Genomic DNA, 24,974 nt, shown 5'->3' with positions numbered 1-24,974 from the left:
GCCAGTAATACGCTCGGAGGTTTGCCATTGCCTGTCGAGGGCGACCGCTGTTAAAAAACACTTTTTCTTTTTCATGCACGGAGATTCGAACCTGCGTACTTCACGCACTAACCATTCGGCTACGGTGGCCGCCCTGTTACGATAGATATATTAAAAACAACTTAACAAAACTATACGTAAATAGTTTTGGATTCAGTTGCTATTCAAGTTTTAAAAAATGCGTTTTGGTTTATTTTCATTTTCTTCTTTCATTATCCCTTTAATACCAAGTAGCCCAGCTACATTTTGTTACTGCCATTTTCATCGCTTCCCTATAAAGCCGATGAACAAATTGAAGTTGAAAGAAATTGAATGCAAATTTATTATGTGCCAAGGCCAGTGAATGAGTTGATTCTACAGTTGGATATCAAGTTGAATGGTGTAGGCTTTGCTTTAGACTAGGGACGGGCAGCAGAGTGGCACGCTCGCAGCAGAGCGTGCTAGCAAAGTGCTAGATGAGGGGGCGACAAACTTACATCAGAAGGGTAAGCAATAGGCGTGTACGTATATTAATCAGTTCTGAGCAACGCATATGTGTTTGTAAAAAAGAGAGTGAAGCTTTGCCAATAGCAAAGTTACCAGATAAGGGGACTTCATTCCATGTTAGGGGATTTTGAAGTGTTGGGATTTGCCTAGATCGTTCATAATAAATAATAAAATCCTTTCCTTTTTTTTTATTGGAATTTTTTTTTTGAATATTAACATCATCTTTGCAAATTTCTATTTTATTTACTTTTATAATTTTTGTAATCAAGAAGCATAGGCGATTTTATAATCAAGAAGTTTGAACATTCGCATGTCAAAGTTTCATAGTTTCAAACTATGTGGAGAAAAATTGGTACTGACAAATCGGTGTATATTTTTCTAAATGAAAAAATTGTCTTCGTTTACATATGAGTATGTATGTATATCGTATGTCTTTATGTTAGTGAATTGTTTTAAAGAAATGCAGCAAACCGTAATCTCAGCCAGCCATGTTTTATTTAAACAATGCATGTTATAAATTTTATGTTGTTAAAGAGGACAATTTATACATGTTTCCATTAAAAAAATAGAGGATTTTTTCAAAAAATTATCATAGCAGAGTGGGTATTCTTGGTGAGTACTTAGTTGCTCTCAAATTCAAATCACACGCATATGGCAATGCGCACAGTATGACAAAGTAATTACACAAAAATGATTAGAAAAATTTGTTTGCATCCGCTCATGGGTTTCGCGCCATCGGTGGCAACGCAAACCACTTTTCGCCATGATACACCCATGCGTTCAGTACATTCATTAACACATTGAAATAAATCTTCACCTTTAGTCGTCCCTTTCATTGGAATAATGTCCAAAAGTTCTTCACATATATTTGGGTGGGCATCAACTCCTCGGATAAAAATCGATAATTGGGCTATGTCGGATATATCTGTACTGTTGTCAATTGCCAATGAAATCGCTATGAATGATTTTATACGCTCTTTTAACTCCGATTTTGTAATTTCCGCCATTTCATCTACTCGTCTGCTTATAGTTCTACGAGATAAGGGGGCAAAATTCCTACTGCTTTTAATATACAAGACTTCACCAATTCGCCATCCGAAAATGGACGATTCTCACGAACAAGGTTTAACGCGATTTCATAAGTTGCACTCTTTACATCTACAACGTAATCTTCGTTTTCCTAAGAAATTAAACAAAAATTTTAATAATTTGAAATTTTCCGACCTTCTGTAATTTGGCACATCGAATCGGGCTCTTCGTTTAGACTTAAGGATTTTTATATACTTTTCCTTTCTTCTCCTACATATTCATCATATTCACTCCTGTGCAGCTCATAATGTCTCTTTATGTTAAAAACCTTACACACCACACGTTTTTCACATACAAGGCATTGTGATACTCCGTCTACATATTTGCATAAAAAAGTTACCCTCCACTTCGGATTCAAATTTAACAATGTTCTTTCATTTGAGGTCATGCTGAACCAAATGTTTTATATTTAATATTTCATTTAACTTTGTTTATCTAAATTAAAAGTTAATAAAATAAATAAATAATTGGCGCGTACACTTCTGTTAGGTGTTTGGCCGAGCTCCTCCACCTATTTGTGGAGTGCGTCTTGATGTTGTTTCACAAATGGAGGGACCTACAGTTTCAAGCCGACTCCGAACGGCAGATATTTTTCTGAGGAGCTTTTTCATGGCAGAAATACACTCGGAGGTTTGCCATTGCCTGCCGAGGGGCGACCGCTATTATAAAAATGTTTTTATTAATTATGCTTTCACCGAGATTCGAACCAACGACCTCTCTGTGAATTCCGAATGGTAATCACGCACCAACCCATTCGGCTACGGCGGCCGTTAGTTAAAACAGAGTAATATATTACACATTAGAAATAAATTTATGTTTTTGTCGGCAGTTGAACACTGTGCACTTTGTTTTGACGTTCGCCGTTTCAAATTTTTAAATAGAATTTTCAGCACTTTCACTGCATCCACACCATACAAATACACTTAATATTAGTGGTTTTTTATGCGACAATAATATGTAACTTACGGTCTCAAAAAATATCGTCGAAAAATGAAGAAATCACGAAAAAACTGATTTTATTTATGAAATGTCAAAACTTATGAGTAAGAGTTGCCGCAGTTGTTAAATGTGGGAATCAATTTTGGAAATTGTTGATTTTATTATTCATGATTTATATACATAAGTATATACTATTGGTTGTTTATTTTTATTTGCAGTTGTGCATATCAGAGTGCATTGGATTTATATGGGCGAAATTAGTTGTCAATCACGTCCACTTTTTATGAAAAATAAAAGAAAAAATGGTATCATTCAGTAGCTAAAAATTCTAAAACATTTAACAAACTTCGGTAGCTAAAGAGAATTTGCAAGTTCTATAAAGTAATTGCTAAAAAACTTAAAAATGTGGATTTCTTAGCTCAATTTAAAAAACATCAATTTAAAAAAATATATCCGAAATCAAAAACCACTTAAGTAATCATAAGATAAGTGTGAATAATTTACAGATTCGTCAGTATATGCAGTGATCAATATTATTGAAGATTTAACTGTCATTGCTTTAAAATATGTAAGATTTTACTTTAGTCTCAAATGAAATATTTTCAGAGGCCTTAATCTTCTTTACATCTAGCAATTAAAAAACAGTATTACGCGACTTTTGAAATGTTTTATTGCATGTTTATTGTTGTTTATTACCTTAATTCATTATTATAATAGAAAGTGTAATATGTATTTAATTTAGTTATTAAAGGAAAATCTATCAAAAACCCTATTTTTTTTTAAATTTGTTGATATGAAGTTAAAAGTTGGCATCCCTGGTAAGAATTCATGAATAATTGCTCTCTCATTCAGGATACAAACACAGACACAACTCGCTCAATTTTTCTGTTTCTTCCCCGTGCTTTGTTATCCCCCTTCACCTAGCACTTTTACGCACGCAGAAGCACGCGCTGCTGCACAGTGCAAATGTGCTGAGTTTGCCCATCACTACTTTAGACTATCTGCTCTAAATCGTTGTGTTCCCTCAACTGCATGGTTTATCAAGTATTGAGAGACTTCAGAAACTTCTATTTTTTTCGTGCCATACTACAAGGTTGTTATTAGCATTGGGCACCTCCAATGTTGTCAGGTCCCATCTAACGTCTACGTTGACGTTTCCGTAAGTTTGACATATTTTACCATAAACGCACTCAGAACGTTTTGAAGTGTGAGCCACTCGAGTACAATTATTTACGGTGTTCTTAAAAATTCATTTGGGAAAAAAGAGGAATAAACCCGTGAACATTTTCGTGCGATTATTTTTCACAATATTAGTAAAACCTTAAACTGCTGTGGCCTGAATTTCTACCAGTAGTTTTGGATCTATAATCCCGCCTCCCAGGTTATTTAGTCTGCGTCGGGCTACTGGTGGACAGTCGCATCGAATATGTTTAGTTGTTCTTTGTGCAAGAATGATTTTCTACCATCCCTATCTTTTTTATGTAGTAATTAAATTTCAGTGTCCTGTTAATAATTCAGAGTAAAATGTTATGACTTTTCTACTGAGGTTTGAGATTGCCTCTACCTTTATACGTCCCGGATCAATGAGTCTTTTTGAATGCCGCATGCGCGTTTAGGATCTCCAGTACTCAATTAAGCCTCGTTGTTCCCGCTCACCTATAAAGGCACTTTTGAAGCTGTTAACATATTTACCCCTCAAAAAGGTTCAGGACCTATGCAGAGAGTATTGGCTGGCACCCTTTTTCGCTAAAGTGTCCGCAATTTCATATCCTTCGTGACCCTTATTTCCCGGTACAAACATCAGAGTAACAAAGTTTCTTAATGCTAGAGTTTCGAGAATATTAAAAACGTCCCAAACCAACCTTAATTGGAATAAGAAGCTATCTAGCGATTTTAGAGCTGCTTAACTGCCAGAGAAAATGTTGATATTGGCACCACGCGTGCCTCTACGAAGACATTCTCTGGCACATGGGTCTAAGGCGTGGACCTCCGCGCAAAATGGAAGTCGTGATTGAGTAAATTCGCTATGTCACATACCGTGAGTAGGAGACATCCTTGGCCACTAGTATGAGTATGAGGAGCATTCATAAGATTTTGCATGGACGTAGCCGATTGGGTTGGTGCGTGACTACCATTCGGAAATCAGAGAGAGCGTAGGTTGAAATCTCGGTGAAACACCAAAATGAAGAAAAAGTTATTTCTTATAGCGGTTCGCCCTCGGCAGGAAATAGCAAATCTCCGAGTGTATTTCTGCCATGAAACAGCGGTGAAAAAGGTGTGCTCGCTTCGGATCGACTGCGACTGGACTAAGTGCTTCGAAAATGGATGCTAACGAATGCATTAGTGTATTAATCAGCACGAAGGATACCTTGAAAAACAATAAAAGCGTTTTTTTCAGTCAGACCAGAAATATAAATGATCTTAGCACCGAAGTCCCTAATAGCCAGTGTGCTAAGTAAGTTAGGGTTCTATTGTATACCTATATCTTTATATATAAAAATGACTGTTTGTCTGTATGTCAGCGATGAACTCAAAAACTACTGGACCGATTATTATAAAAATTAGTATAAATATGTATTTTTCCACGGAGAAGGTTTGTAGAATACGCTCATTGATGCCACTCGCCACCAGGTGGCGCTGCAGAGTAGCAACTTCTGTCCCGTTCAACCGATTGTCATAAAAATGAGTATGTCCATGTATTTTTAAACAGAGGAAACGAATATGACATGTACATAGATGTGTGAATGTGCAATGTCTCACAAGAAAGCATTGGAAGCGCTTGATCGTGCACTGCGAGATTTGAGAGGAAACAGACGGATCTTCGGTGGCGCACTCATTTTATTGTCTGGTGATTTTCGACAAACACTGCCCATTATACCACGCTCAACACGCGCTGATGAACTTAATGCATGTCTTAAATCATCAGTTCTATGGCGTCAATTACAGAAATTGACTTTGAAAACTAACATGTGGGGATGCATCTAACTACAACGGGATGCATCGGCTGGAAATTTTGCAAAAGAATTATTGGATACTGGAAATGGGCGAAAGTAAATTGATGAATCTACACAATGTATCACCCTGCCAGCGAACTCCTGTAAGATCACAGAAAGCATCGACGAATTGGTGCAAAAAGTTTTCCCAAATATTTCACAAAACTACAAAAACCATCAGTGGCTCAGTACGCGTGCTAAATTAGCACAAAAAAATATCGAAGTCAATACCATCAACTTCACCATTCAGCATGGAATACCAAGTGAAACGACAACATATAAGTCCATCGATACTGTGGAGAATCAAGACGAGGTTATCAACTATCCAACTGAATTCTTGAATTCGCTTGATTTGCCAGGCATGCCGTCGCACGTTCTTACATTGAAAATTGGCGTACATATCATTCTTCTTCGAAACATAAATCCACCACGACTTTGCAACGGAACCAGACTCTCAGTCAATAAAATCATGAACAGTGTTATAGAGGCAACTTCTTTGGCCCAGAGCCCGTTTTGCCACTCCCTTCTGCGGCCATCACAGCCAGAAAATGGGTAACTACCACCCACAAGCGAGCTTGGCAGGCTAAGAGAGGCTGCAGATGGACTAAACTGATGTTACCTGTCATGCCCGATCGACTGTCGCAAACCCTTCTGTCATTAAGCAGAGGGGAGTGCAGACGGCTGGTTGGACTGATGACGGGCCTCTTTCTGTGGGCGAAGCTCATGGAAAGGTTGAGCATCTCAGACAGTGTACTCTGGCCAGCTTGTGAAGAGGAGGATGAGACGGCGGACCACTTCCTGTGTATCTGCCCCGCCTTCGCCCGAATCAGGTTTGAGGTCTTTGGCACTGATGTGTTAAGAAACGACCATCTTGGCTCCTTGGCTCCACAACATCGACTCAGATTTCTTCGGAGATCGGGTAGATTTAAAGAAAATTAAAAGGGAATCCAAGTGTAGTACAATGGACTTAATTAATGTCTGAGTACTGCACTTGCTAGTTGTCCCGACAAAAAAAAAAACAAGTTATCGAAGCAACATTTTTGACTGGAAAATTCAAAGGTGAAGACGTACTGTTGCCACGTATCTCAATGATCCCGACAGATATGCCATTCGAATTCAAACTTTTACAGTTCCCGGTGCGACTCGCTTCCGCAATGACTATTAACAAAGCACGAAGACAATCGTTACAAGTATGGGGATTAAATTTAGAGAATCCATGCTTCTCACATGGACAGCTCTATGTGGCTTGCTCACGTGTCGGAAAACCTTCTGAGTTATTCGTCTATGCACCAGATGGAAAAATAAGAAATATTGTGTATCCCACAGCACTTCAATAAACATCGAATTGAAACTAAACTTTGTAATGTCACAATTTTTTCGAAATAAACAAAATCAATAAAATGGTTTAGAATGAATTGAATGTTTGTGTACTCATTTTTCTTTAAAGTTATTTTTGTTAAATTTATTTTAGTTGTTCGCGTAACAACGCCCGCTGGGTACAGCTAGTCCCCTATAAATAATAATAATAAATGCTCTTAGCAAGTTTCCTACTTCATTTTATTCTTTTTAATTTTAAATGAAACACCAGAAAAGCACAATTTTTCCTTAGGTAAATACAAAATCAGCTGATTTAAAAAATTCACCTATATTTTCCTATGAATGATTGGCATTCGCACTTAAAAAAGTTTACTGAGTTAGCAAATATCAAATACAACTTTAACGAGTTCGGTGTGAAACCCCCTATTCCCGCTGCATTTATGTGTATAATAACTGCATTACGTACGTTGTTACTTCAGTTGAAGTTGCTTTTAAGCAATTGTTTTTTTTTTTTTTTTTTTTTTCGTTGTTGCTACAACTGTTTGTGTGGCTGCTGTTACGGGCGGGTACTGTCGATTCAATCGCATACTCGTTGAACTTGTGCGCAACAAAAGTTACGGAAAAATTGTAAACAAACGCAAAGGTAATTTTTTTTAACTGTTGCTTTCTTTTGTACTACAAAATAAACATATCGGTGGTCGTATAGAAGAACTGCTTACGTTCAAAATGACAGTTTTACGATTTTTTTAATTTACTTTTATAGCTAATATTTATTAAAACTTATTCTGGAAAAAACTTTTTAGATGAAAAGTAGTTATTTATTCCTAATAATTTCAAGGTAATAATTGAAAAATAACCCTAACCCTAATGGAACGACACATTTGGCACCTTAATCCCATGACGATGGGTCGGCGCTTATTTCTACTACAAAACGCCAACAGAAAATTAGAAAAAAATCAAAAGGTATCTTCTAAGCTTGAACTAACATATCCGAAGAGATTTTTTCAAAAAATTGTATTTTAATAATATTTTATCATAAACAAATGGTATGAAACATGCACCGTGCAGTAGTTTTATAAAAAACGGGCCGTACACGAACGACCATCGACATCGCCCGAATGCAAATAAGCTCATTTGCTCCTTAACTCGACCTAAGCTCTTTTTTCATATAACCTCAGGTACTTATGGCTACATATTTATTTAAATATTTATCGAGAATGTGAACTTGAAATGTGCCGTTATGAATTCATAGAATTAAAGTTGACTCTTTCCGGTGAAAAAAAAAAATTATCTAATAAAATAATTGTGGTTGTGATTGTTTTCTAATCGATATTTTTCCTCAATCGCCTGCAAATTAATACGCGGTTTTTATTGCAAAACCGTAAACAATTTTTTTGAAAACTTGTGCATCTATGATTGTATGTGGTAATCACTGTGTTTTAGAGTGTTGTGTTAAGTAATTTGTGAATAAAGTGAGTTTTTGCCAAGGTGACAGATTATCGCATTTTTCCAATGTGGATGTGGATATTAGCTTATTGGAATTCTGATGAATAAGCGCGGTGGCCCCTTAGTGTGTTTCCCCTTAGAAGTACAAGGTGGCGCATAATTAATTAATTTTGTCTTTGAATAACTTCTTTACTAAGCATATATATATGCAAGACGAGATTTCCCATAGTGTATCCTAGGGGTCATCCTGACTAATGTAACTCTGAGCTATGTTGAATTTCATTTTTTTTTTTTCTCTTTTCTTTTCTTGATACACATAAAAATTCAAATATAACTGACATGTAAATTTTAATGGATGGTTCCATGTGTGGGGAAAGTTACTGATCCCATTCACTTGGGAGTGGCCAGGACGATTCTTCTGCATATAGTTCAAGCAGCTCACAACTCCCGAGATTAGCCCAAGTATCCTCTGAGTAGCTTCCGAACACCCGTTCGGGAGTGAGCTAAAGTGAGAAGGCGAAACATTCCAGGATAGCTGGGCTTGGGACCCGCCACTTAAAAACCTCCCCCAATGAAAACATACACAAAGCCTCGGATGAGAACTTCCAACACTGATGACGACCCCTGCAAACGAACTAAGGACTATTATTTGAGGGCATGCACCTGGAATGTCGGGTCCCTTAATGGGGAAGGTGCCTCTGCCCGGCTTGATGATGTCCTTGTGAGAGTAAAGGCTGACATCACTGCCATCCAAGAGATGCGATGGACGGGGCAAGGCAAGAACTTTCTTTCATTCCGGTGGACGAGCGTCTCGCAACAATCCGCATCAAAGCCCGTTTTTTTAACATATCGCTAATTTGCGTCCACGCCCCGACGGAAAAGAAGGACGATGCGACCAAAGATTCCTTCTATGAGCGCCTGGAACGTTCCTATAAGCGCTGCCCCCCCCCCCCCGAAATACGTGAGTGCGAGGAGCTTGAGATGCTGGCCAATAGGAACAACGCCCGAAAACTCTACCAGAAAGTTCGGCGGCTTACAGAAGGTTTCAAGACCGAGGCGTTTTGCTGTAAGAACAAAGCCGGCGATCTAGTGACCGACATCCAGAGCTTTCTTAAATTATGGAGAGAACTCTTCTCGAACCTACTAAATAGTGACAGCTGCGCATATCACAGACTATGTGAAGATCCCGATACCCCAATCGTTGACGACGGAATTGACGTTCCGCTACCCGAACATGACGAGGTCAGAATAGCGATAAAGCGACTAAAAACTGACGGACTGCCAGCTAAGCTACTCAAACATAGCGGCGAAGAAGTGGTAAGGTGCGTGCGCCAGTTCCTATGCAAAATACGGTCAGATGAAAGCATGCCTGCCGATTGGAATTTAAGTGTGCTCTGCCCTATCCATAAGAAGGGTGATCCTGCAATCTGTGCCTATTACCGTGGGATTAGTCTTTTAAATATCGTCTATAAGGTTCTAGCGAGCGTATTGTGGGAAAGGCTGAAGTCCACCATCAACCAACTGATTGGACCTTATCAGTGTGGCTTGAGACCTGGAAAGTCTACCATCGACCAAATATTCACAATACGCCAAGTATTGGAAAATACCCATGAAAAGAGAATCGACACAGACGATCTTTTCATCGACTTCAAAGCTGCATTCGACAATACCAAAAAGGAGTTATTTGTATGCCGCGATGTCTGAATTGGGAATCCCCGCAAAACTAATACGGCTAAGCAAGATGGAGTTGCTCAATACCAGCAGCGCCATCAGAATTGGGAACGACCTCTCCGAGCCGTTTGATACGAAACGAGGTTTCAGACAGGGTGCCTCTCTCTGGTGTGACTTCTTTAACCTGACGCTGGAAATGATCGTGTGAGCTGCAGAGCCTAATCGCTCAGGTACGATTTTTTATAAGGGTGTACAATTGTTGGCGTATGCCGATGATATTTTCACCATCCGCCGCGCTGTTAGTTCTGCCTTTTTCAAACTGGATAAAGAAGCAAAGCGAATGGACAAAACGAAGTACCTCCTGTCAGTTCATATAGAAACTGACTTATTCCGTAAAATGTGACATGCAATGGGTGACTGATTTCAAATTAGTGCAAAATAGGCGAGGAGCTCAATTATAGCTTTGATTTTAGTTAACGGGCACAATTCATGATCTTTTTGTAGAAGAAGTAGACTAGTACCGAGTCAAAACGTCTACTCCTACGTCCGTCTTGAAGCCGTTGGTTGTACATACATATATATATATATGCGGGTATGCATTGTATCCACACGAAATTAGTATTCCGACAGCAGTTGCGTATTAAAAAAATGTCAATTTACTTTCATATACATTTGTTGCTGTTAAGATTTAAAGCCTGACAGCCCACTTAATGTTCAGGCAATAGAGGTTACATCCACCCAACTCCCCATTACAATTCATCGGTGTTAAATTGACCAACAGCGGGCGAAGCTCAGTGCGTGAAACCCCCATCGGCCACACTAATACGTTTATAAATGCACATACATACCTACATAAGGATGCACACACGCATACCATCATGATCAAAAAGTTCCCGGAACAAACGCCAAGTGACGCTGTATGGTAAATCAAATGATTTGAGTTCTGTTCTTTTATGCTAGGTTGCCACATCTGTGATTAAAATTTCTACTAAAATTTGATCGCCATTGCTTGACATTTGAGAAAATTGCGTCGCCTTGATAAAATCTAATATACCTCGTGCGTATTTTCGATTTTTTAAAAATGAATTTCAATTTGCAACAAAGAGTGTATTAAATTTTGCGTTAAAAATGAGCTCAGCGTACGAAAACTGTTTCGCTAATGATACTCTAAAGTAAACAGCTGTTTACGAGAGGCATGAACGCTTCAGAAAGCATCGAGAGTCCATCGAGGCTGACGAACATAGAGGCAGGCCGTCGACATCGAACGCACGAAAACTTCAATAAAGTGAAAGAAAAGTTGATCAATAACCGCAAATTAACCATCAGCGAGAGCTCGCAGATGACTTGAATATTGTTTATAGATCCGTTCAGAACATTGCAGTTAATAATTTGGGTTTGTGTCGTGTTGCTGCAAAGTTGGTCTTAAAGGAGTGGAATTTCACACAAAAACGGGACCGCGTTGATATCAGCAAAGACATGATTTCCACCCAACATTCATCAAACGCATCATTACTCCTGCCAAAATGTGAGTTTATGAGTACGGCTGTGATAAGTATGACTGTCATTGTTGTAATCAACCGGAGAAAAAGGAAACTATCCTCCACTTCCTCTGTGTAGGCCCTTCCCTAAGGAAGGCGATTTTTTTAAACCTTGGCAAACCAGTTTTGGAGAAGCTCACAGAACTGGCTGGTACAGACATGAACAACCTTGTAAAGTTTCTCCATCGCGCGGAAATAGTCGGGTACTAATAACCGGTAAAACTTGTTGGTAGCGAGGACGTGACAACTAAATTGTGCGGAAGCGCTAATTGGATTCTTAGTTAATCACCACTTAAACCAACTAACCGACGACACGCAATCCTCTCATCAGGCGAGTGAGTGGAGAGCTCCGTGTGAACCAAGACCAAAAAAGTCGTCGTTTTCAGTCAAAAAAGAAGGCGCTGCATAGGATTTTACTGAATTAGAACGGTTTTGTACACTACGAATTTTCGCCAAAAGTCAGGCAGTTATAAGGACCATTATTTGGGCGTTATGAGCGTTTACGTGAAGCAAATCGCCAAAAGAGAAAGGATTTGTTGGAAAACAACTCGTGAAATTTGCATCATGATAATGCACCGTCGCACAGTGAAATTAGTACTCGTTAATTTTTGACGAAGAACGAAACGAAACCATCCAACAGCCAACGAAAAAACCCCATATGGCTCCCCGCGTTGTTTTTCTGTTTGATCGAGTCAAAAAGACACTACGCGGAACGCATTTTAACAACCGAAATAGCGAGAAAGCGATGGAAAAGTCGAAGACGACTCTGAGGGCTACACCGAATAGAGTTCCAGAAATGTTTCGAGAGCTGGATCAAACACTGGCATAAGTGCGTAGCAGTTGATGGGGAGTATTTTAAAGGCGATAATATCATTTTTGAGCAATACACTTGTATTTTGAATTTTCTGAATATATTCCGGGAACTTTTTAATCAAGGTGTGGTATCTATATTACGAATCGTGGTGTTGCATTGCTTTGACCACCAACAGCGTACTCTGTGTGGGTCACTCCCCTGGACAAACACATATACATGCACACAAATGCGTAGATGTATACTTATTTGTAGTCGCTTCCTGCCGTTTATCCCTTTCCGACACCCTCCTTGCCATGGCTCTTGTAAATAAGCTCGAATAAATGTCAATTACTGCTACTGCTGTTGCTGCTTGCGTTTGCTTGTTACCCGCAGTGGGGCAACTTGGGCGAATGTGTATGTTTCCATATGCAGATATGCAGGCAGGCGCCGTGCTAAGGCCAACGGCACTGTTTTGCGAATTGGGGCGACTGATATTCGCCGCCTAGTGCGTAGAGACTATTTAATATTCATTTGTCGTTTGCTAATGAAGGCGCTGCATTTGTCGCTAACTTATCCTGATTTATTTACTACTAGCAAACAAACGAACTCACGTCCTCTCGCAGGCAACACCTCGCTGCCGTGCGGTGGTGGTAGGAACAACAACAATAGCAACAATGATTGCAACATTAACAACAGAACAGTGGTACGAGCACGAGGTTTCACCACTGCACGATGGAGCCAAGTTGGCATTTTCAACAGAAATCGAAATAATGAGTATTCATTTATGGGAAAATCGAGGTAGGCGTTTAATAAGACCTTGCAACATTTTCACGCGCTTAATTTTCTGACTGAGTTGGTCTCGGAGACCTCCTACCCAGTCATCGGCATTCTCCTAACTGTGGTTACAGGAGAATTGCACAACTTATTTCTTAGGAAAACGCAGAAAAATGGAGCTCCATTTCTTCGTGTGCTATTTCGAAAACCCTGTGGCCCCAGTACAGTAAACGGAGGACTCAGGAAGTCCTGGGGGCGCCATTCAATTTCCAATCTCTTCGCTGTGTTTACCAGTCATTGAACGATCGGCACACACGCGGCAAAGCTAAGCTTACCATTTAACTCCCATTGCAGAAGCTGTGGGGACCTTTCAGAGAAGGAGACTGTTGAGCACTTTCTCTGTAAATGTCCAGGCTTGGAAGCTAGACGATTAAGGTCACTGGGTGCTCCCTTCTACGACAGCCTGAGGCGGTGCGCCAACCTAAATCCCACCAACCTCCTCCATTACACCCACAGCTCTTGCAGGCTGCTACATGGGGAATGCTAGAATCTCTCAAATAGCATTGTTGTGACAGCTATTTAGAGTAAACGCCTTTTCCAGAGTTCTCGTAAGAATTAAAAAAATATATAATAATTTCGTGTACTCATTAAGGAATATTCTTTGTCATCACACAAACCAAATAAAAACCAAAAAACGTGGAAAAGTTCCATCAAATGGAACTCTCTGCTCAACCAGCACCAGAGACGCAGAACTTTCTGGTCTTTGACGGCCTGAGATCACCATCCCAGAAATGGTTGATAAAATCGCCGGTATAATATTGGATGATCAGTGTTTGAAGGTACTTGACGTTGAACAGATCACGAGCCTTCCACATGAAACAATTAACCACAAACGCAAACGGTTCACAACTTGAAAGGTGTGAGATTTGGGAAAAGGAAAGGTACTACTGTTCAACTGCTCGGTGATGGAAGTACCATTGGCATACCTATGACCACGAGCCAGTTAATAACTAAGAATAACATTAGATAGTAACAAGAGACCAATAGCGCATGGAAAGATGCCGGAACATGCCTAACAGCGAGGCGAGCCGCAAATAAACAAGAAAAAAACCAAAGGAACTGGTTAGCCTCTCAAGAGTTGATATTTCGAAGGTCGTAGCGTCTATAACCTGTCATTGGCTATTTGGCAGGCATTCCTTCAGACTAGGAATTTTCTCGATTTTTCATCTTGAGAACTTAATTGGGAATTGCCCAGCCTTAGCTAAAATCAGAGCAGGTTTTCTAGGTAAATTTTTTTTTCTCTACGTAACTGTCTGGCGCGGGGATGGGACCAATCCTGCTTTATAAGAGCCACAAAATGGTTCCACGAAGAAAAATAAATGACGTTTCCATATCGCACAGTGGTATCACAACGGACCTTTAGGGTGTGAGTAAGTTGGTCATACAGATCGACTACCACTATAACCTAACCTAAAATCCTATCACGGTTCGCTCGCGATCAGGTGCAATATGATCAGGTAAGAAGTCAAGGTTGATAGATTTGCAAGTAAGGCCATTCGAAGCAAAATTGTGGGAGTTACTTCGACTGCCAAGTCACCCGGGATTCGAGCAGCCCGCTCACTTCACACGTATTCACACATTCGTCCAATCAGTCGTTGTTCAGACTCATTAGCATTGACTGTGTTGAATTTGCGTAAACAAACTGCCGTCACAACCGTAAGCAACGTAAGGAAATCAGCTGATCCCTTCAAAATCGCCGAGAGCCGGTTAACGGTCTGATTTTGGCCACACTTCTGCATTCGCTCCGATCTGGTTCCGTTCACAATCAACCTCTAAACAATTTTTTGTTTTCATAGCGAGATCAAACTGCTATAACCCTATGAAAAGACTGAAACGTGAACTAAGTCAGGCCGTATAACGTGGGCATGAAAATATTTTACCAGATCGCGAAAAAACCTAGAACGAACCGTGATCGGCTCTTGGTATGGAGCGCCCGAAAAGAGGTAATGATGAATGTCCCACGACAGTCGGTTCTACGTAACCGGAACGGCCCGGATTTATGTTGCTATAACAAGAACAACAGGTAATGATAAGACTTGGAGGTTATAAAAAAATATAAGAATCGTTGAATTATTTTTTTGTTGCCGAATAGACTTTCAGTTTTAGGGAACTTATTGGATCACCCTCGCATCTATGTTCTTTATAAGCCAGCATTTATTTTTACTTAGTTGAATTGGGTACTTTAGGAATCGCATAAAATCGTTTTAATTTTTATGCAAAAACGAAAATATTTGTTAAGGAAATCTTAAATTCCTGCATGAAAAGTGGTAACTTGAAAACCATGAAAATCATGAGAATTTTCCATTTGCAAGTATCATTGCCCTGTTTAATTAAATGAAAGTGGATCTCGTACCAATTAGAGTATTAACAGATGCAATGCAGATGCTAGTGATTGGCTTCACGATAGTCGGGAACCATTGAAAGTCATAAAAGTGTCATCCATAATTTCAGAACACTATTTTTTAGAGGAAAGAACTAAATTTTAGTGCTTTTCAAGTCACTGTCCCACCGTGAGCTGTACTATTTAGTCTCATATCGGCATATATATCATTGTGCATGTGTATGTGAGTTCTTTTACAAAATAATTGCGTTTGTATGTGGCGTTGTATGAGAGCGAGGGCGGGAGCGTGTGGTGTGAATGCATGGCCTCTGGATATACTATGCACCCTCTATGCCAAAAAAACTAGCTATTCCAAAAAATCCTAAATTTTGTTTTTAATTTTTATTTATTTATTTTATCGTATTGCAGCTCGTAAAGTACCTTACAGACTTGAAAATATATAAAATATATATAATGAACAATTCCATGTTAAGTAAAAATTAAGCAACTAAATTAAGAACCTTAATAAAAACCGATTTAGACAAAGAAAAATCCAAGTAAATTCGCTAAGCTGGTTTTGAAGCTTTCCGCTTAAAATGTCAAGCATATCGAATACTCCTTTGTGGAGTATTAAAATTGTTCCCCTTAAGTAAAAAATTTAACTATAATTAACGAACTGTTCTTCTTAGCCGCGAACTTTTTAAACGGTATAGGATCTTCAAATTGTAACGTACGCAATGCGTAGAAAAACGCTTTTTGAACTCATTCAATTCGAAAGGGTGATCAATTTAGAGGTATCGGATTTTAAATTGAAATAAAACAGCGAAAATTCAAATTGATTGACAATCTTTATTATTTTGGTGTAGAACAATTTATGACATTTATTTGTGAAAGATAATCCCTTTCAAATGTCGGCCGCAACTGCGCCGTAATTCAGCCATCCGTAAACAACAATTTTGAATGAGTCGCTGGAGGACTACAGTCGGTATCTCATGAATAAATTGGCTTCCAATGCCTCAATCGAAGCTGGTTTGTCCACAAGGCATTTAGACTTTAAATACCCCCACAAATAAAAGTCTAAAGATGTGATATCACACGTCCTTGGTCGAAATAAATGGGGGGGGGCTGTATGGCAAGTAGCGTCGTCTTGTTGGAACCAAATATTGTGGAGATCTCGAGCTTCAATTTTTGGCTTTTCTGGCATTACAAAAGTCGTTTATCATGGCGCGCTAGCGTTCGCCATTCACTGTTACATTGGCGCCAGCCTCGTTTTTCAAGAAATATGGGCCGATGATTCCTCCAGCCCCTTAGACCGCACCAAGCGATTGTTTTCAATGGATGTAAAATGGCTGTTCTTGAATGGCTTCAGGTTACTCTTCAGCCCAAATACGGAAATTTTGCTTATTGATGTAGCCATTAGCCAATAATGGGCCTCATCGCTGAACAAAATTCGGGTCCCAAAAGGCGGATGAACACTTTTCACAGAGCGTAATAACATACAATTGTACGATTTGTGAACATTGTTGAGCCATTTCTGACGAAATATCAATGAATAGTAGTCACGCGTGATCTGTCAAAAAAACCCCATTGAAAAAAGTACCTCCAGTCTGATCACCCGTTATAAACCGTACTTACAATGAACACTGGTAGGTATTGAAAAAAGGGGCGTGGCACCTCCTGTAACTGAAATTGTTAAAGTTAAGGTAAAGAAATTCGATACAGTTACATAAATTACGAATGGGGGCGCGACACCTCTCATAAAAACTTAAATCTCATATCATTCCTAAAGAGAAAAATTATGTAAAATTCTGTACCGAAGCAAAAGGCGAATGCATGAAATAATTATTATAAGAAAAAAACATGTATTCCAAAATATGCGCTGATTTTGTAAAAAATTCGGCTACTTGTAAAAAAAATCGGTTTTTTTTTTGGATACACGGTGTAATGTGTGAGTGTGAGGTGGTCTATGAATACGTAGCTATGTGGCTTTCGTTTCTGCCCGCACTAAACACCAAACAGTGAAATTAATGCGTCGACGTGACGTACACAAACAAGCAACAACAATCTAACCGATAATGATGGTCCACTATTGTATGCTTGGTCCTTGCAAAGTTTCACAGCTCACACATACTTGCATAAGTGTATACGCTGGTACTTGCAACCACACTCTATCATCAAACAATGCACTTGCCGAAAGTGGGTGTCGCAACATATATTGGCCGCCGCATATTGCTGCCATTAGGTTTAGTGTGTCGAGTTTGGTGGCTAGAAAGTTGCGTCATTGTTGCGCCAATTGCAAAGAGCATCAAAGTGCTTATGTAAGAGAGCTAGTAAGGGGTCGGGAAAAGTTTGCGCAGGTTTTGCAATTAATTTCACTACATTTTAAGGTAACAACAACAATTATTTACAACTAAGAAATTTGTACATATTAAGTGTAATATTTTAAGTTTAATATTTTTGGAGTATTTGGAGTGAGTAAATATGATAATTTTTTTGCACTTATTTGCCATTGCAGATTGGGAACGCGAAGCCGTCTCCAAGGCCGAAATATTACGTCTCATATATCAAGGTAGATTTCTACATTGCAATGTAACCTTAGGCGCACTGGGACTTCCGCTGGGCAAAACGACTGTTATGCATTTAGTGCCGCGTGATAATTTGCCAGAACCCAATTCGCAAGGTGAGTTGATTATAATTATTTCTTAAAAGAAAATAAATGTTTCTATAGAATTTATGTAACGGTATAAATTGTAAACAAAATCTGCAAAATCTCGGAGAGTTTTCTAGCCCCCCTAGAGAACTGTTAAAATTTGTATGAAAGATACTTTTAGCGAGCAAAAGGGCAAAATGAACGGGAAAAAGTGATGAAAAGTCTCCCGTAAGCTTTAACGGACAGCTATTAAATATCAAAATAAGCTAACAATAAATTTCATAAACTAATAATTAGCATGTACTCTTCGGCTATCCAGTTCAGTAACGATCCGAATCATTTTAATGGGTGTTGACAGCACTGATTTACAACTCCTGATTTGGTAGTAAAAATAAATATAATTGTGGATGAATTCCTCCCCACTTTTCGTGTTCAAAAGATAACAACATTGAAGATAAAACATTAGGCGCCTTCGTTTCGCCATTTCTCTGCTGACTACGTTTGGGCTCTGCTCGCTTGACGAAATATTTGCATATGAAAGCAACAGCAAAGTTACTATTTTCAATGCTGCCAACTCTCTTCTTTGATATTAGGCAAGGTCTTCTTAATACTCATTAAGGGGTGAGCCTGCTTTAGAGGCTTAAAAAAATCGATTTTTTCGTGGATTTTTTGGGAAGGAAAGAAATATTCGATTGAAACGAAACTTTCAGGTTTTATTGTTATATATTTCAACAGTCTTCTCAATTTTTTTCATTAAAATATATGTCATATTGTGCCTGGTACAAGCATTTTGCCGAGGCGTCTCGAGTGTGCATTTGTCGTGCGGCGGGAAAGATGCAGGTCGCAATTTTCATCTGAAACCAAAAATCAAAAAAAAAAAATAATAATTTTAGTATAGTATAGCTTCTAGTTAAACCAAGAAAATTAAACAAAATGTAAGAAATTCAAAAATTTTTCGCTAATTAAAAAAAACTCATTTTTTTGGAAAAACAAATTCACTTTAGATTGTTTAAAAAGTAGGTTAATCATAACTTTCTTAAGGTTTTTTAGGTTAAACTAGAAGAGAATTTAATTCCAAATAAAATCAATGTTATCTCGTTTCGTTTTTCCCAATCTTTCCCGCCAATTAGGAAAAATCGTAAAAATAAAAAACCGAGAAATTGCACTTCGAGCGATCCGGCCGCTCGTATACCTGCTCGAAGCTTGCTCACAATTTCTTCTGTAACTCCGAAAATATTTTGAATTTGCTTCTAAAATTTTGAGGGCACATTCTTGGAAAGTTTGGGAAGACATTTATGCAAAAAAAAAATCGATGTTTTGAAGCCTCTAAAGCAGGCTCCCCCCTTAAGTGCTTCCAAACAAATGTGCTGCCAACATACAGCCTTGGCCAAATGTAGCAAAGTAATGATCTTTTATTAATAAATCAGTAATAATAAAAGGAATTAGTGATAAAATTATTCATATTTAATAGGTCCATCCTTTGCTTTGATAACAGCAGCAATTCTCTGTGGCATGCGGCGTATCAGCTTGGCACATTCGGTTGTACTTATGGCGCTCTACTCGTGTTCCTTTATCTTATGTTTTAAAATACGCCACATGTGTGGGGCTTAGATCTAGAGACTGTGCTGGCCAATGTAACAAAACAATGTTATTTTCACTAAACCAGCGCATTGAGACAAGGAGCTTCATCTTGTTGGAATTGAACTTTATCTAAATGAATCTCGCCGAAAATGTGCGTTTACGCAGGCAAAAGTACAGTTTCTAATAAATACATTTATGTACTTTATGAACATTTCGCCGGCACCATTGGCAGCCATACAGCCGGATTAGGTAAACTAAGCCTCCCTCAAAGTTTGATTCATCAGCACACAGAATATTCGATCAAACTTCCTCCGGTTTTTTTCTTATTTTTTTCGAAAGCCAAGGCTTCCTTCGGGATTTACATCCTTTTAAACTTGCTTCCTTCTTCTAGTTGTACGAGCACTAACGGAATTTTCCAATTTCTTCCGACAGAGCAGCTGCAAGGGCAGAAGAGAATTTTTTAAGATACCCGAATGACTTGCGTATAAGTTTTCTGCGTCTTCCCGTACACTAATGAAGTGTTCTTTTGCATTATTTATTTGTTGTGGTGAAATGTATTGTATTTATCGTGGAATTTTGTCTACGCAAATCGCTTTATAGCACATTCGACTGTGCACCGCGAACAACCCACCAATACGACAATCTCAACCTGAGACTTCCCTTCCTCACTTAACACTTGGATTCTCACTCATTTGTCGTAACAAAGGTTTGTTTAGGCATTTCGATAAAAATAAACTATTTATATCAGGTTTATAATTTTGCACTAAATATTATTCACACATTGCCTACCCCATTTAAAATGCCAAAATATTTTTTGACTTTAGGCACCAGATGTGCCAGGGCTTTTTCCATAATACAATTTATTATTGTAATCAAAGATTAAATACACTAGTAACACAATTGCAAAAAGCTGTGGTTTTTTTAAAACCCACATTTGAAATTACTTATATTTTAGTGGGGTGCCTAATACTTTTGGCCCATACTGTATGCTTATTAATGCCAGTTACTTCATCTATTCGACACTCACTTTTTTCGTTAACGAATACAAATAATGTTTTTGGCACTATGGATTGGGATATCTGCTGGCAGCCTGTGCAGACAGGATTCTTACCACAGCTTGCGCTATTTGTACATCAACGGCAGTTTTTATCGGAAAGAAATTCTTCAACTTTTGAAGTTTTTTTTCATTGATGATTTTGCTTATGGTTCACTAATTTTTATTGTTTATCAACAACACGCAATTCATGAAAATAAAATTAAAACTAAACAATGAAATAAGTGAACAGAAAATATCTGCTTAACCAAAATGCATAAGTGCTCATAATTTTGAAAGTGGTCTAAATCACTAAGAAAACAATTTTTTTTTTATTTTATTATTTGAAATCAGATTCTCTTAATCTGGTACGTCTAATGTACCAAAAGGGTTAATCTATATTAACTAGAAAGCTGCGCACAAAAGTTTTTCCGCAATTGTCGAAAATGAAGCCGATAATAAAAACGCAGTAAAATAATAGTGAAAATGGTTTTATTGTTTTTCAAAATGTTCTCCTTTCTGCATTCGCTTGAACTAAAATTCAAAGTACTTTTGCCACTCAGAAGTGGATACCTCCAAAACGAGCTGTTTAAAGGCTTCAAGAGTTTCTTCAAGTTTTGGCCTCGCATTTTTTTTTTAATATTCGGCAACAAAAACAAATCGTTAAGGTGTCAAATCGGCACTGTAAGGCGGAAAACCTATTAACCCTTTGAAGACGAAGCCGCTCGGCGGGCGAGCGTCGCTGAGTACGAGAGGTATTGGAGTGCGCTGTAAAGAAAATAAATACGTTGAATATTATAAAAACTAAGGCTTTATATAACACAAGAAAAAATTTTCATAAAATCAAAAACGGATTTCACTTCTACTTGATGAAGTAATTCCGTCATCTTCCGTCTAACGCATCATCTCTAGAGTGCTTAGCCATCGTGCGTAGGATAAAATATAAAATATATAAAAAACCTGATGGTTCCTCTGGCAGTGAAATTCGTTCTGACTCTACCGACGTCTCACATCGTAAGTTTACATTATAAGGAGATAAGACTTCATCGCTAATGGCCCCTACGTGACCAGTGTTGCCAATTTAGCGACTTTGTCGCTAGAACTGACGACTTTTGCTTGAGTCTTGGCGACAAAAAAGAAGTTTTGACGACAAAAATGATTTAGCGACTTATCTGGCGACTTTTGGCAATAGATATTTTTTTTTAGGCAATAGAGACTTTTCTGTCAACTTGGTTACACGTGAATGCCCTTTACCTTCCATACTCTAGAGTAGGGACGGGCAGCAGCGTGGCACGCTCGCAGCAGAGCGTGCTAGCAAAGTGCTAGATGGGGGGGCGACAAACTTACATCAGAAGGGTAAGCAATAGGCGTGTACGTATATTAATCACGTCTGAGCAATGCATATGTGTTTGTAAAAAAGAGAGTGAAGCTTTGCCAATAGCAAAGTTACCAGATAAGGGGACTTCATTCCATGTTAGGGGATTTCGAAGTGTTGATTGTTCATATTAAATAATAAAATGCTTTTGGTTTCTTTTATTGGAAACGCTTCTTTGAATATTAACATCATCTTTGCAAATTTCTATTTTATTTACTTTTATAATTTTGGTAACCAAGAAGCATAGGCGATTTTATAATCAAGAAGTTTGAACATTCGCATGTCAAAGTTTCATAGTTGCTAAACTAAGTGGAGATAAATTTGTACTGACAAATCGGTGTATATTTTTCTGAATGAAAAAATTGTCTTTGTTTACATATAAGTATGTATGTATATCGTATGTTTTTATGTTAGTGCGTTTTTTTTTAAAGAATGCTGGTCACAACAGCGAACAGTAATCTCAACCAGCCATATTTTATTTAAACAATGGATGTTATACATTTTATTTTGTTAAAAAGAACAATTTATACATGTTTCCATTAAAAAAAAATAGAGGATTTTTTCAAAAAACATTGAGGAAATTATCATAGCAGAGTGGGTATTCTTGGTGAGTACTTAGTTGCTCTCAAATTCAAATCACACGCATATGGCAATGCGCACAGTATGACAAACTACACAAAAATTATTAGAGATTGTTTGCATCCGCTCATGGATTTCGCACCATTGGCGGCAACGCAAACCACTTTTCGTCATGATACACCCATACGTTCAGTACATTCATTAACACATTGAAATAAATCTTCACCTTTAGTCGTCCCTGTCACTGGAATAATGTCCAAAAGATCTTCACATATATTTAGGTGGGCATCAACTCCTCGGATTAAAATCGCTAATTGGGCTATATCGGATATATCTGTACTTTTGTCAATTGCCAATGAAATCGCTGTGAATGATTTTATACGCTCTTTTAACTGCGATTCTGTAATTTCCGCCATTTCATCTACTCGTCTGCTTATAGTTCTACGAGATAATGGGACAAAATTCCTACTGCTTTTAATATACAAGACTTCACCAATTCGCCCTCCGAAAATGCACGATTCTCACGAACAAGGTTTAACGCGATTTCATAAGTTGCACGCTTTGCATCTACAACGTAATCTTCGCTTTCCTAAGAAATTAAAAAAAAATTTTAATAATTTGAATTTTTCCGACATTCTGTAATTTGGCACATCGAATCGGGCTCTTCGTTTAGACTTAAGGATTTGTATATACTTTTTCTTTCTTTTCCTACATATTCATCATAATCACTCCTGTGCAGCTCATAATGTCTCTTTACGTTAAAAACCTTACACACCACACGTTTTTCACATACAAGGCATTGTGATTCTCCGTCTACATAGTCTACAAGTTACACTCCACTTCGGATTAAAATTTAACAATGTTCTTTTATTTGTGGTCATGCTGAACCAAGTGCTTTATATTTAATATTTTATTTAAAAGTTAAAACTGAGTAATATATTACACATTAGAAATAAATTTATGTTTTTGTCGGCAGTTGAACACTGTGCACTTTGTTTTGACGTTCGCCGTTTCAAATTTTTAAATAGAATTTTCAGCACTTCCACTGCATCCACACCATACAAATACACTTAATATTAGTGGTTTTTTATGCGACAATAATATGTAACTTACGGTCTCAAAAAATATCGTCGAAAAATGAAGAAATCACGAAAAAACTGATTTTATTTATGAAATGTCAAAACTTATGAGTAAGAGTTGCCGCAGTTGTTAAATGTGGGAATAAATTTTGGGCATTGTTGATTTTATTATTTATGATTCATATACATAAGTATATACTCTTGGTTGTTTATTTTTATTTGCAGTTGTGCATATCAGAGTGTATTGGATTTAGATGGGCGAAATTAATTATCAATCACGTCCACTTTTTATGAAAAATAAAAGAAAAAATGGTATCATTCAGTAGCTAAAAGTTCTGAAACATTCGACAAACTTCGGTAGCTGAAGAGAGTTTGCTGTTTTATAAAGTAATTTGCTAAAAGAACTGATTTTCTGGATTTCTTAGCTCAATTTAAAAAAATATATCCGATCTTAAAAATCATTTAAGTAATAATAACATAAGTGTGAATAATTTACAGATTCGTCAGTATATGCAGTGATCAATATTATTGAAGATTTAACTGACATTGCTTTCCAATATGTAAGATTTTAATTTAATCTCAAATTAAATATTTTCAGAGGTCGTAATTTTCTTTACATCTAGCAATTAAAAAACAGTATTACGCGAACTTTTGATATGTTTAATTTCTTGTTTATTGTTGTTCATTATCTTAATTCATTATTATAATAGAAAGTGTAATATGTATTAAATTTAGTTATTGAAGAAAAATGTACCAAAAAAACCTATTTTTTTAGAAATTTCTTGATATGAAGCTAAAAGTTGGCATCCCTGGTAAGAATTCATGAATAATTGTTCTCTCATTCAGGGTACAAACACATACACAACTCGCTCAATTTTTCTGTTTCTTCCCTGTGCTTTGTTATCCCCCTTCACCTAGCACTTTTACGCCCGCAGAAGCACACGCTGCTGCACAGTGCAAATGTGCTGAGTTTGCCCATCACTACTCTAGAGTAACAATTTACTGACTATAGATAAAATAAAGCACTACCTATTGGTGTGTTATCATTGATAAATTATTGATCTATAATTGAAATTTTAAATTTATTTTTACCTTAAAATTTTTATGAAATTAACAAAAATCATACGATGTATTAAGAAATAATAAAATATATAGCACCGTAGGCCTAAGTAGCTAGTGTGCTCTATCAATTAGTGTTATATTTCATATTGC

At 37.7% G+C, this 24,974-nt stretch overlaps 1 protein-coding gene across 1 annotated transcript in view; it reads left to right on the top strand.

Annotated features, from left to right (window-relative positions):
- The window catches only part of LOC128857430 (ubiquitin-like protein 3), a 39,260-nt gene that overhangs the window by 12,943 nt on the left and 1,343 nt on the right, over positions 1 to 24,974 (top strand). The window contains exon 3 of the mRNA XM_054093186.1: positions 17,981 to 18,145. Within this exon, the coding sequence (XP_053949161.1) occupies positions 17,981 to 18,145 (165 nt within the window). The remainder of the gene's footprint in view (positions 1 to 17,980; positions 18,146 to 24,974) is intronic.

Source organism: Anastrepha ludens, chromosome 3, assembly GCF_028408465.1.
Source record: "Anastrepha ludens isolate Willacy chromosome 3, idAnaLude1.1, whole genome shotgun sequence".
NCBI classification, from domain to species: domain Eukaryota; kingdom Metazoa; phylum Arthropoda; class Insecta; order Diptera; family Tephritidae; genus Anastrepha; species Anastrepha ludens.
This window is presented reverse-complemented; position numbering and strand designations above follow the sequence as displayed.